Source organism: Anser anser, assembly GCF_964211835.1.
Source record: "Anser anser genome assembly, chromosome: 4".
Classification (NCBI taxonomy): domain Eukaryota; kingdom Metazoa; phylum Chordata; class Aves; order Anseriformes; family Anatidae; genus Anser; species Anser anser.
In genome coordinates this window covers 41161444-41174366 of record NC_139724.1, presented here as the reverse complement: position 1 = coordinate 41174366, position 12923 = coordinate 41161444, and the positions used below count along the sequence as shown (strand labels likewise).

General features: G+C 34.1%; 1 protein-coding gene across 2 annotated transcripts in view; it reads left to right on the top strand.

Annotated features, from left to right (window-relative positions):
* LOC310898658 (uncharacterized protein) overlaps positions 1-2996 on the top strand; it is a 56126-nt gene extending 53130 nt beyond the window's left edge. The window contains exons 4-5 of one of the 2 annotated variants that reach the window (XM_083834030.1): positions 288-394; positions 2427-2996. In XM_083834030.1, the coding sequence (XP_083690156.1) occupies positions 288-394; positions 2427-2459 (140 nt within the window). In that variant the 3' untranslated portion in view covers positions 2460-2996. Of the gene's footprint in view, positions 1-287; positions 1044-2426 lie in introns of those variants that run through there. The other variant, XM_083834029.1, reaches the window with a different exon arrangement.
* The last annotated feature ends 9927 nt before the right edge of the window (positions 2997-12923 follow it).

Genomic DNA, 12923 nt, shown 5'->3' with positions numbered 1-12923 from the left:
AGAAGTCCTTTACAACTATGTATAATATTTACTTAATCAAACAAGTAGTTTATCGTGGATTTTTAAAAGATTTATTTCAGATGTATTAGCATCTAGATAGAAAAGTTTTACCAAAAACAGCTCAGTTATCTAACACCACTACTAAATTTAAATGGGAATTTTAAAGATTATATAAAATACCTTTTTTTTTTTTTCCTCTTACTCTACAGAGGTATTTTACTGAAATTGTGAGAGTTTTTTAAAGACTAATATTGAATTGTTTCTATAAAGTGTTTTTGTGTCTTTAGAAGTCAACATACAGTTAGTTATACCTGAGGTGGATGCAGAAGGCATCTCTGCTTCGCTGCTGACAGCACTGATCTGGAAGGTTTGTTTGGCAGCTCTGGAAGGCATGGTGAGTCAATCCATCCTGCAGCCGCATTCATTTTAGGAAGTTAAACCTTAATAAGTGTCTTCTTTTCTCTTCTCTTCTCTTCTCTTCTCTTCTCTTCTCTTCTCTTCTCTTCTCTTCTCTTCTCTTCTCTTCTCTTCTCTTCTCTTCTCTTCTCTTCTCTTCTCTTCTTTTTTTTCTTTTCTTTTCTTTTCTTTTCTTTTCTTTTCTTTTCTTTTCTTTTCTTTTCTTTTCTTTTCTTTTCTTTTCTTTTCTTTTCTTTTCTTTTCTTTTCTTTTCTTTTCTTTTCTTTTCTTTTCTTTTCTTTTCTTTTTTTTCTTTTCTTTTCTTTTCTTTTCTTTTCTTTTCTTTTCTTTTTTTTCTTTTCTTTTCTTTTCTTTTCTTTTCTTCTTTTCTTTTCTTTTCTTTTCTTTTCTTTTCTTTTCTTTTCTTTTCTTTTCTTTTCTTTTCTTTTCTTTTCTTTTCTTTTCTTTTCTTTTCTTTTCTTTTCTTTTCTTTTCTTTTCTTTTCTTTTCTTTTCTTTTCTTTTCTTTTCTTTTCTTTTCTTTTCTTTTCTTTTCTTTTCTTTTCTTTCTTTTCTTTTTTAACCGTGGAAATATTATCCTGTTGGTGAAAAACCCAATGTGCAGTGTGGTAGCGTAGATCACTGAGCCTGAGCCAAAATGAGCCTGAGAAACCTTTGTGTTATTCTCTATTTAAGTGATTCAGTTATAAAATATGTTTTAAAAGAATCATATAAATACAGGTTACTGGTAGAAAAAGATAAAAAGTGTAGGTGGCATTCATATTTTGAGCTTCCTTTAATGTATTGTTCATATATATTCCTGTTTCTTACATGTCTCAGTTTTAACCAATCCCTCATCCCAAGTGAACATTTGTATTTTTGTATTTTGTATTTTTTTTCTTTGTGAAGAATAAAGTCCCAGAAATGCCTTAAAACTAAGGACTTAAGATTTCACAACTGCTTTGCTTTCAGGTCAGAAAATAAAAGCTTTTGAATCTAGCGCTTTATGCCTTGTTTTATTAGCTGGCTTAAGTTTTTCCTGGCTCCATTTTCTAGCTTCCCAATTCTGTGTGTATAAATATGTACTTAACTGAATGGGGAACTTTGTGTTCAACATATTGTTATTGCTTCCTGCATCAGAGCTAGATATTGAGTGAAAATACTCCAAGCCATCTTGAGGTCTGAACTTATGATATTTCTAAACAATTCACTGCTAGATGTGTAAAAATAATTTAGCAATGTGTTTTAATAGGATTTTTTTTAAAGGACAAAAGATACTGTTAACCTTAAGTTTTCATATAAATTATTATATGCAATGATTTGTTATGTTGTTTTTTAGATAATTCTAATTTAAATTAGATACATTTTAAGGTAAGAATTTTCACACTGAAGGAAAATTATCTAATACTAGAGCTAGAGTTTAGACCAAATTGAAATCTGAGGGATTTAAAGAGCTGGTATCCTCTTAACTTGAGGGCTAATATGATTTCCAGAGTTTAGATGACTCCTGAAACATGTTTCTGAAACCTCTTCAGTTTTCTTTTGCTGTTTCTGAAGTGCAGACAACAGAAATGTACACAGGAGCTTTCTCATCAGTGCTGTATAGAGATGTAGCACTGTCTTCTTACAGAATAGCATTTTGTTTGTATACCTGAAAAATGCTAGGGTCACAGAGTCATACTGGAAATTCACAGCAGTTCTGTACAAAGAATTGCTCTTTTCCAAAATACCCTCTTTTAACATGTACAGACTTAGAAGAATATCCTGCCCTGCTTAAAAATAGATGTTTGCTTACACATTTCCCTAAAATGTGGAATAGACTTAGCAACACAATATAAAATTCTCCATTATCATACCATATCATCTTAGGCTGGACTTTATGCAGTGAGTGAGAGAACTGTGCTTTCAGGCCCATCAAATACAATAGTCTAGCAAAAGGTCATGGAAAGAAAAAAAAATAAGTTAGTACCTCAAAGCTGTGTTCTCTTTTTTGTTTTCTTTTTCTATTTCTATCTCTGTTCTTTTCCTTAGATCCAGTTGGATCCAATAGCTGATGATGGATAGAATGGCATTGTGTCCTCAACATCTGTATGGAAATAAAGTGAAGCAAGACAGTCTTTTCTTCAGGGAAAAAAAAAAAAAAAAAAAGTGCATTAGCTTCAACCTATTGCTGCAGGAGCTGAATAGTTTTCAGGCACAATCCACTTAATGTTATAGCAGCAGGTACTGAAATCTACAACAAAAACAGTTTTAAATATATGAAAGAATACATAGTTTGCCATTGGAAAATAACGTGTATTCCTGAGTCAGCTGTCAGGTAGAACCAGAAGTGGCTGCAGGAAGAATAGCCATTAGGATTGGAGAAAGAAATGTATATCCTGTGGTCTCTAATAGGCTCTTGATGTTATAGAAATAGCATTGAGATGGTGTCTGTACTGCAACTTGCTCCTATGGAGCAGAAAACCTAAAATTCCTCAAATAAGATTGAGCTATGTACAGTTTTCAAGCAGCTGAAGTGCAGTTGTTGAGCTAGCTTTATATTATATTATCAGAAGTAGGACTGCGCTGCCTGGAAGGCTCTGGTAAGAGCTAGAGACCATGCACTGCTGTTGTCGGTGCTGTGACCCAAGTCATCAGCCCCGTTACATATGCAGTAGCAGGATGGCTTCGGATCTATGCTCGAGTTCAACCATAAACTGCTTTCAAAGTTTTTTACTCCCTGAGATATGTATGTTTTGTGGCTCTTGATTATGTGAAAGTCCTAGGTAAAGGAAGGTTGAAGAGCCTGTACTAGTCAGAACAAAGGAAGAACATGTTTTCTGTTGTTTGTTTGGTTGTTTTTTTAATTTCTTGATGTTCATGAAATTGATTTTTCCAGTCATTTTTCATGACAGCACAATAAGTTATTTGTGCATATGTGCAGCATTCTAACATTTAATAGATTGTATCATTGTATTAGAATAAGGAATTTCAGTATTAAAAAGTGTATTTCAAATGATATCTAGTACAACTTAGTGACATAGAAAATTTGTTTGTAAAAACAAAATGAAAAATACAAAATTTCTGAATATATTCAGAAATGTAAAAAACAAGACATTCTTTTATATTTTATGAGAAAATCTTATTCCTAAACTAATGGTGGCTTACATTGATAGAAATTTCGTATATTGTCAAATAGTGAATATCTTGATATACAATATACTTATCATTTTGACATTTTTCAAGCAAGTTAGAATCTGAGAAATTCACAGAGTAACTGACTACTGTTATTTCATGTATATGTGTTATTTCATGTATATATGTTATTTCATGTATATGTGCATACTAATAGACAGATGGATAGCTACACTATTCTTCCAAAAAGCTTGTCTCGCAAAAATTTGCTCTTGGTTTTCCTTTCTTTCCTTGGTACTAATTCCTTCTTCATGAAAACTGTAATTCTGCAACCTCAAATACACACATTTTAAGGTGCATAAGTTGCAGTGTAGAAGTATTTATGCAATCAAATTGTATTTTTTATTGTTTAAAAAATTAAGTATCTGTTCAGTACGGTTATTTGTTTTCTAGTTTGTCTGCTTAGTAATTGAAATTACAAGGTCACTCAATCCCTGTAATAAAGAATGCAACAATAAAAAAAAATCTGATATATTATTTAAGATGCTTTATTGACATGGTGGAAAATTGACTAGCATTTTACACTTAAATATGAAATATCCATCAAGGCTGCTATTTGTTTGTGTTTCCCTTAAGGATGCTATTTGTTTGTGTTAATTTTCTTATAGACTATGCTGTGTTGTTGTGGAATTCAAAATAAATTTGACAGAGAATTCTTCTGGCATCAGTCTCCAAATGAGCTATCACCTTTAACAGTACAGTACCTGGAAGAGAATTATCTCTACTAACATTTTCTCACACTCAGAAATTTGTTCAGGTTGAAGAAACCTGTATATTCACAGTTCTGATAACCTAATGTGACTTCTTAGCGTAGTCCAAAAATTCCTTCATCAAATCAGTAATAAGTGACTGAGCTATGAGATTATTTCAAGTACTTATCTAATATGTGTGATGAGAAAGAGAGAATCTATTGAAATCTTTCCAATTAACTGAAATATACAGTATTAAATCCTGTCTTTTTCAGGAACACTTGCTTTGCCATGTCCACATTGTTTGGATCATTCCACAACATCTCAAAAGTCTTGTAGCATCAAGGCAGCACAAATGTAGCACTCGGCCCTGGAAGAGTAGCTGATGTAACTAATTTCTAGTTTCATTAGTTTGTACCCTGAAATTAAAACTGTCCAAAAGATCCTCTTTGTGCTTTGTTAGGGCGTTCTGTCAGTTTGGTGAGAAACAGCTAATTTTTGATGGTCTGTCAGAAGGCCATCCAAGATTGCACAAAGTCACTGTAAGGTCAGATGTGGAGGTACTGTGAAGAGGAGAGTAAAAGAAGAAGAATAAAGCCCTCAACACTGATAGAAGAACTGTCCAAATAAAAAATGATGATAAAGGTCATAAATCAGACATCACGGTTGCCTTTAAGTCAGCAACTGTCAAAAAAAAATTCCTTTGCCAGAAATATGCTTTGCCTTTGTCATTGTCCTCCATGCATGGGCCAAATCTCAGTGAAGGGAACAACCAGAAGCCTGAGAGGCTCCATACAGAAACTGTGAGAAACAAGGCATAATTTTGCCCATGGAGCTTACCAAGAATAGTATCTTAAAGCCATCCATTTAGGACTGGATGCAGCTTCCTAACAGAAATTGTTTTCTTGGTTTTGAATAATAATTTGATACACTGATTTGTTAAGGATGTCTTGAATCATCCCAATGAATGGAATTGTCCATGAATTTAGGAGTAGCTGGGCATTATCAAAGATTTGCCTTTCTTGTCACTGATAAAAACCAAAATAAGGAAAATAACTATAGCTGGGGTACACTATATTTATTTCTTCTAGAAAATGGTAAAGAAAAATAAAAAAAATCACATAACTTTTCAGAGGCTGACAGAGCAACCTTTGAGGCTCTTGAGTTTTTTGTTGGGGTCTAGAGTGATGGATGGCTGTAAATATCTTTATTTCAATTTGTCTTTCCAGTGTGGGAGTGCACCTTTACTTTGCTTATAGCTTATGAATTAGGTGGACAAAGTGCCATTGAGAAGAATGAAGTGACCAGAAATACAGTACAAGTGATGTAGAAAAATTACCGCTGTTTGTTTGACTTCGGCCAATTGGGAATCGCAAAGTGGCTTATGGTAGCAGCAACTTTCCTGTGAAAAGCTTGGAGGTGTTATGTTCCCATCTCAGGACTCATCTTGCTTCTGTAAGTAGCTCTCCTGCAATACACTGCCCATCACTGCTTTTACAACATGCTGCTTCTGGTCCTAAGCTTCTGTTAATCTTTTCCATCAGAGTTCTTAAAGCATATATGAGGGTGTTGAGTCAGAGGCTGCTGCTTGCTGGCTGTCACCTGAATAAGCTTCACAGATAATTCCTTTTATTCATAACTGAAAATCTGAGAGAAGATTCAAGTGAATACTGATATCCTTTCAATTTTCCTTAGTCTCAACAGGGTTTTCTCCTGTTGCTTCTTAAGTTCAGCAGAGCAAGGAAAGAATGGGAAGCACACTGTGCAGTTGAAGTCACAAGACATGTGGAAGGGAGGAGAGGAAAATTGTAGGAAGTACACTTCAGAGACATTGGTACAACACAAAAGAGAAATATAAATCCAAATGTTTAAATCATATGTAACTGGTGAGCTACTCCTGCTCTGTTGTGTTCTGCTCCTTGTAGCAGTTATATTCTTTTTATCCGTGATGTCTTTGAAGCACTGTCCTCCAGCTGACCAGTCTACTGTGGTAACTTTGCTGAAGTCCTGACTACAACTACAACTCAAGTTTTACAAGAGTACTGTGGAAGTGGAAGCAAGAACCTAGTCTTCACTTAGATACTAGCAGCAGGGCAACTGTTGGGTAGAATCAAATTGATGCAATACACTACAGGAATAAATTGCATTTTTTTCTAATTATTTATTTTTCCTCACTATGTTGCTTCTTTCCAAATAGAAATTTTACTACTGCAAGTCAAAAATAATATCCAGAGTGTTGAATTTTTCCATTTTAACAAGATTGCTAAAATAGCCTTTCTAATATTATTGAAAGACAGGGACATATTTTACATCTGGTGAAATCCTGTTGACTTCGTTTTATTCATATACACTTTCCTCATAATATTGAATTCATTTTGGAGACTTATTTTTCCCCAATGTAAATGAACACAGCTTCACTGAAATTAGCCATCAAGGAGTTATCAGTAATTTGTACTAAAATATAATGCACTTCAGAATCTGAGCCACTGAAGTATTTGGAAAGATTATTTTTCAGTAACTGAAGGTAAGTCTCCTTCTGACTTTTCATGATATTTTATTGCAGTAACAAACAAAATCCTCACATTTACTGCATAGGAGCCCCCATTTTAACAGGATGGAACAGTCATGCAGGATATAGTAACATAACTTGCTAGTCTTTGAATTCAGCAATCATTTATTCATTATGCTGTAAGTATTTACAGAAGCTGTATTTGATTTATATAAATCTTGAAATGTACTCCTTTATGAGATTTTTTCTGGTTGTAAATTCCATATTCCTCTCATTGTGTTTTCATTTTTAATTTACTACATTCCCCCAAAGGCTTTCCTTTAACTAGTTCGCTTGTTGTAAATTCAGCAGTGATATTCTTTAAACAAATGGAGGCACAGAACATAATTTCCTGGTAACACTGTTTTAGAAAATGGATCAGAATAAGGACCCAGAGCTATTCTGATGATGAATTAATTATAAGATTCCAGGAAAAACAATACATTGACATTTTACAAGTTTGGGCATGCAACCTTGTATACTGCTGCACACTTCACAGAGATTTTTTTTTGATGCTTATAGTATGAAAAAGGACTTAACTCCCTAAGAATAATAAAAAATATATATTTTAGCATAATGTAAATAGTAACTTATTTCTCCATTTAAATTACAGAAATCTATCTTTATTATGCAAACAGAACAAAAGAGTAGATGTTAAAATGCTGAGTCCGTGTTAAGGTAACTTGACTGTCCTTTTTTCTTGTGTAGCTTTTGCTTTAATAGTAAAAAAAAAAAAAAAAAAAAAATCTGGTCTTTTCTCATTTGATTTATCAATTAAAAAAAAATCATATAGTAGTATGTTATTCCTAATGCTTTTTCAGTAACAGTTTATTCCTTTTTTACTTTTACATTTATGCATTGTTATTTATATATATTACTCATATGGTTAGGTGTCTTTAGCTGAGCAACCCACCAATAATTAAAATTCAAAATTCATATAAAATCAAGATATATTATTCTTTTTTTGTAGTGTCGGAACTGAGACAAATATGCACAAGACCCAAATACCAGTAGGGGTGCAATTCTCATTGCAATTAATATAAATTAGATGTCTAATATGCCTTTCAATATTTTATCTAAAGAAATAAAGCTTCTGGTGGTTTCTGGCAGTTCCTGGCAGTAAGGAACAAAAAAAAAAAAACAAACAAACAAACAAAAAAAAACAGATGAGAACTGCATGCAATGGAAATAAAGCCCTTTAGCACTTTTAAAATTTTCACTAGCTGTTTTAAGTTCTTCTGAGAAATCTTCCCTGAAGACCCATATCCTCAAATGCATTTCCTAATTGTCTGTCTTGTCTGTCTCCATACCTCTCACCATAAGAAAACGACTCAAACATAATATTTTAAAAGTATGTTTGTAGTCCTATTTTCAGAATACATATTGAGATTAGGTCGACACAGGTACTGATTCAGTGTACCTTTTCTTTGCTGACTGGGGAACCTAAGGCTCTTTTCAGATCAAGAACTGTGTAATGATGCCAGTAGGAAAATTCAAATATAAAGTTGTGACTGAAGAGAACCCTGATTTAGGGTTGCTGAGGAACTAAGCTGAAATTTAAGGTACATTTGGTTTTGTTGTTGTTGTTGTTTGTTTTCTTTTGTTTGTTTTCTTTTTCTACTCTCTGAAGAGAGCAAGATGTCACAGCTATTTTTGTCAACTTTGTTAATGTAGGAAATACTTCTCATGCTCTATCAAATTGTAGAGATGTACAGGTTCATTAACATTATGCTTTGTCTAACCTAATTAGCTCTTCTGATAGCAGGAGCATATTACACCAGTAAGATAGCTATGATATGCTGAAATTGGTTACAAGGTTAATTCCTTCAGTCCTAGCTTGACTGTCTTTACATGATTTCTGTAGTCCACAGCCTAAAAATTGAGACCATAGTATACAATAAACCATGTATGTACTATCAGAGAAATTAAAAAAATAATAATAAAAAAAATCCCAGCCTTATTAAAGTATTTGTGAATTAAGGAAACTCAGTCATTTTATTCTGATTGTAAAACCTGTATGACCCTTATTTGTACTCAGCACTATAGGAAAGGGGGATTTATATTATTTCAATATTTTGATGTTTCTGCATCTAGCCCTGATCAAGGGCTGAGAATGATAAAAATAATTTTTGTAAGTTTTTTAATGATCTCAAAAAATGCAGATGAAGTTGTGACAAGTGTTTTAGTGAGTTCTTGCTTTAATTTTCCTGCTTTTTCAGACTCTGGTATCATTGCCTTGGAAATGGCCTTGATTCTGACGATACAGATTTTCAGTCCCAATGTTTCCTGCACAAAGCCAAAATATCAGATTATATATTGAGTTGTTACACAATGTGGACAAAGGACCTCCTTCCAGGGAAGACATAGATTATGGTGGCCTGTGCAGCAATTAATAGTTGTAGTTTCTTCTGCCTTTTGGACACCGTGCTGTTACTTGTCAGAATAGGGGAAACACACATTGGCGAAGGATGGAAATATTTGTGTTCTTGGTAATGGGCTGGTTATAACATTACCCTAGAGTTCACTGTGAATTTCTGAAGCTATTTCACTCATGTTGTTTGTAGGGTAGTTTGGCAAGAATTGAGTACTTGGCTTCAAAATCTAAATCAGTAATACTATTAATGTAAGTTTTTCTGATGAACCTGTTAGATACAGTTTCATGATCATGCTATTGCTTTTTGATGATGTTATAAATAAGAACTAAACAGTGCATTCACACAGAGAAAATGAACTGAGCCACAGTCAACCCTCCAATAAGCAAATATAAGAAAATGAGCTTTTTTTTCACTTACAATAGAGCTGAATTAGTATTAAAGATCAGTACAAACAATCTCGTATTACAATTGTACTCCTGTTAAATTCTCATTAAATTTATAATCTTTTTCTGTCCCCTAGGGATTGAATCCAAGCATTCCATTATAAGCATTTATTCCAGTGGGGATTGAATGAACTGACTACCCCATCTTCTTGTTTACTCACCTTCTTCTGACTTCTTCACATTGTTTTCAAAACCTTCTCATCCATTTCCATATTTTTCAATGTCTTATGTTTCTCACTACTGTTTGTCAGTAAGATCAATAAGGTTCCCATAGAGAATTCTGTTTCTTCATGAGTTCAAGGAGTAAAAAAGTTTCAGTCTTCTATTCATTTTAACCATGTCAATATTTACTTTTTTTTTTTTTATCATGTTAGAGTGCATGCGTATACATGCATATATACACCGTCTCTTTAATGTCAGGGCTTTGTAATGGCTTACTTTCCTTCCACATTGTTATCTGATATTGCACACTACTGGCTTTGATCTTGGAGAAAACTGGGAGTCATTTGGTTTAGTGGACTACTTATTATCTGGAGTTTTGGTTGTAGTTCCAGCCTGTGTTATACAGATTGGTGCAACTCTGAGCAAGCCACTGCAATTGCAGATTAGGTTTGCTAAAATGCCTATAAGCAAGCATTAGTTTTTCCTTCATGTTTATGGTCAGCTTGCATGCTGAATATAAACTCTCATTGCAAGAGTAAAGTTATTACATTAATTTTTAAAAAATTGGCTAAACATTTTCTTTTGAGAAAATTATTATTATTAAGAAGATATCAATATACTTCTATGAATTAAAAACAATATTGCAGTATTTTCAGACAGTCATTAACTCTAGTAAAAGACAAAAAAAAAAAAAAGAAACAGCTTTAGGGGTCTGGGCAGTACATTTATTTCTCAGTCTACGCTCTCAGCATGTTCCATTTACACAAGAGAAAACCCTTCAATTATAAGATCCTTAATTTGCCCAGGAAATTTCATAAGGAAAATGATTAATTACTTTAAGCAATCAGTTTTACAGATAATCACAGTTCTTTATTTAAACTGAAAAAGCAAAAGGGGATCTTATGAATAAAACATAAAGAAAAAAAAGAAAAAAGCTTTTAGTTCAATAAATATGAAGTCAGCATTGAAATAGTTCTTCAGATAGGCAAATCTTGTTAAAATTATACCTCTGTTCTTATTAACTATCAATTATGGTATTATTTTGTGTTAATACAGTTGGAACATGGACTTCAGCATGAATGTAATCAAAAAATCAAGTAGTGTTTAGAATGGCCTATTGCTACACATTCTTAAATATTGTTATTCTATCCAGTTGATGTTAATAACCAGAAACACACTGAACATAGAAATGGAAAAATGGTACTGAAAAGCAGAAGAGGTCTCCTGTGGTTATGCATACTTGACACATATACAGCGACCTTCATTTTTATACGGGTATCCTGTCCAAAACAGAATTGAGGAAGACTTCGGGGAGAAGCGTGACCTTAAAGTGAGAAATGCAAGTTTACATCCACTGAAGCATGTAACATTTTCTGTGACTCTCAAACCAGTGCCTCCTTCAGAGTCTGCTTACTAGACCAGGCCTGCACAAGCAGGAAGAGGAGTGCCTGCATGGACTTTTGTTAGCTGGCTATTGCTCAGGTCACTCAAGAACTCCATGGTAGAAACACAACCATAGATATTCAAGTAATTTTAGTGGGAAAACCCAAGATGCTTATTATGTTGGATTACAAACAGGCATCATGCTTCAGAAGTTCTATTTCATACTGAATGCCTGAATTCTTTGGTAGGCACTGGTGGCCTGAGTAACATGTCAGTAGGTTATCCCAAACACTGGAAGAAAACAAAGAGAAGAAACAGAGCAGACCAAAGCATTTGTGAGTACTGAACTTTGCGCTGCTATTTCCGGAACAGAGGTATAAGTTGAGATGTTGATATCTGTTTACATTGACTGATATGCAGAAAAACATAATTTCAACTGCATATAAAGGTGTTCCACAGGGGCAGAATTGAAGAAATGTGCTAGGTTAGGAAAAATAGCATTCATAAGTGTCCAGGTTGTGTGAATGGTAGATGATGTTGCTATTCAGCTGCAGTCCTACTGGTAAAACATTCTGAATGTTCTGCTCAAGCAGCCAGGTTTCAGCTGAGAGGCATCTCACTTGTGGCATGTATATTTGTCATCTTGTAGGTCTGATGGGTAGATAATGTTTTGCCCTGCTTTTATTTATTTATTTATTTATTTATTTATTTATCAGTTACAATGCAATTGTATCCGTTAATAGGACTTATTTCTGGTAACTGTGGACTCATAAGTTTTTTTCCTTTTAGTAAGAATTGATTCTAGCTTTCCCTAGAAAGAGACATTCATATTTAAAATATTTCTTTCCAGAATAGCTGTCTCTTCTAAGCAATACTTTTGTTTTCTGTTTTTGTATTGACTCAGCCCCTGAGGATAATGCATTTATTTGGAACTATGGCTTGAGTGGGTTTGTAGGCTCAACTTAAAGGTCAGATTTGAATGATGGGGTATGACAATGAAAAGAGTGGCAAAACATGATCTGAAAGCTATTAAACTTTTGCAATGATGATTGCCTGAGTACCTGTATGCCCCACCCCTAGCCCTCTCAAAAAGCCAACCATGAATTACATGAATTATGTACAATTTTACATGAAACCACTTTCTTCACCACATCTTTCATCTTCTTTCACCACATCTTTCAGATCTTTCCATTCTGGGAAGATATGTTAATGGAGAGCATGTTATTGGTTTCTCATCTGTTTGCATAGCCACCATACCTATCAGTCTTTTTTTTTTTTTTTTTTTTTTTCCCCCAGTCTCTAGATCACAGAATACCTTTGTTGTTCTCTTTTCTTTCTATTCTAGTTATGCATGCTAGGGAAGAACAAAGTGCTTGGCTGATTAATCCCACTTATTCCTAAGGGGAAGAGAGTAAAACTTCACAAGAAAGTAGCCTGCAAGAACGTTTTTGGTGAGAGCTTTTTTAGTCCCTGCTTTTCTTGTCCCTTAGTCTGCCTGTGACCTTGAGTGAAATAGTCTTTTCATTTCATTCCAGTATGAGTCTCCATCTATCACAGAGTAGCAGAATAGATGAGGTTCGAGGCATGCAGGGTTCCTTCCAGGTGTCTAAAGAGGGCCTCATCTGCCTCGTGTGAGGAGGCAAACTGTAGCAGGCACGCACAGCAATATCTCCTCTGTCTTCCCATGTTCTCCGAGGTTTTGGTATGTTGACCTGAGTCTTGGTTCACCAAAGCCCAGTTCATGGTAGCTTCAG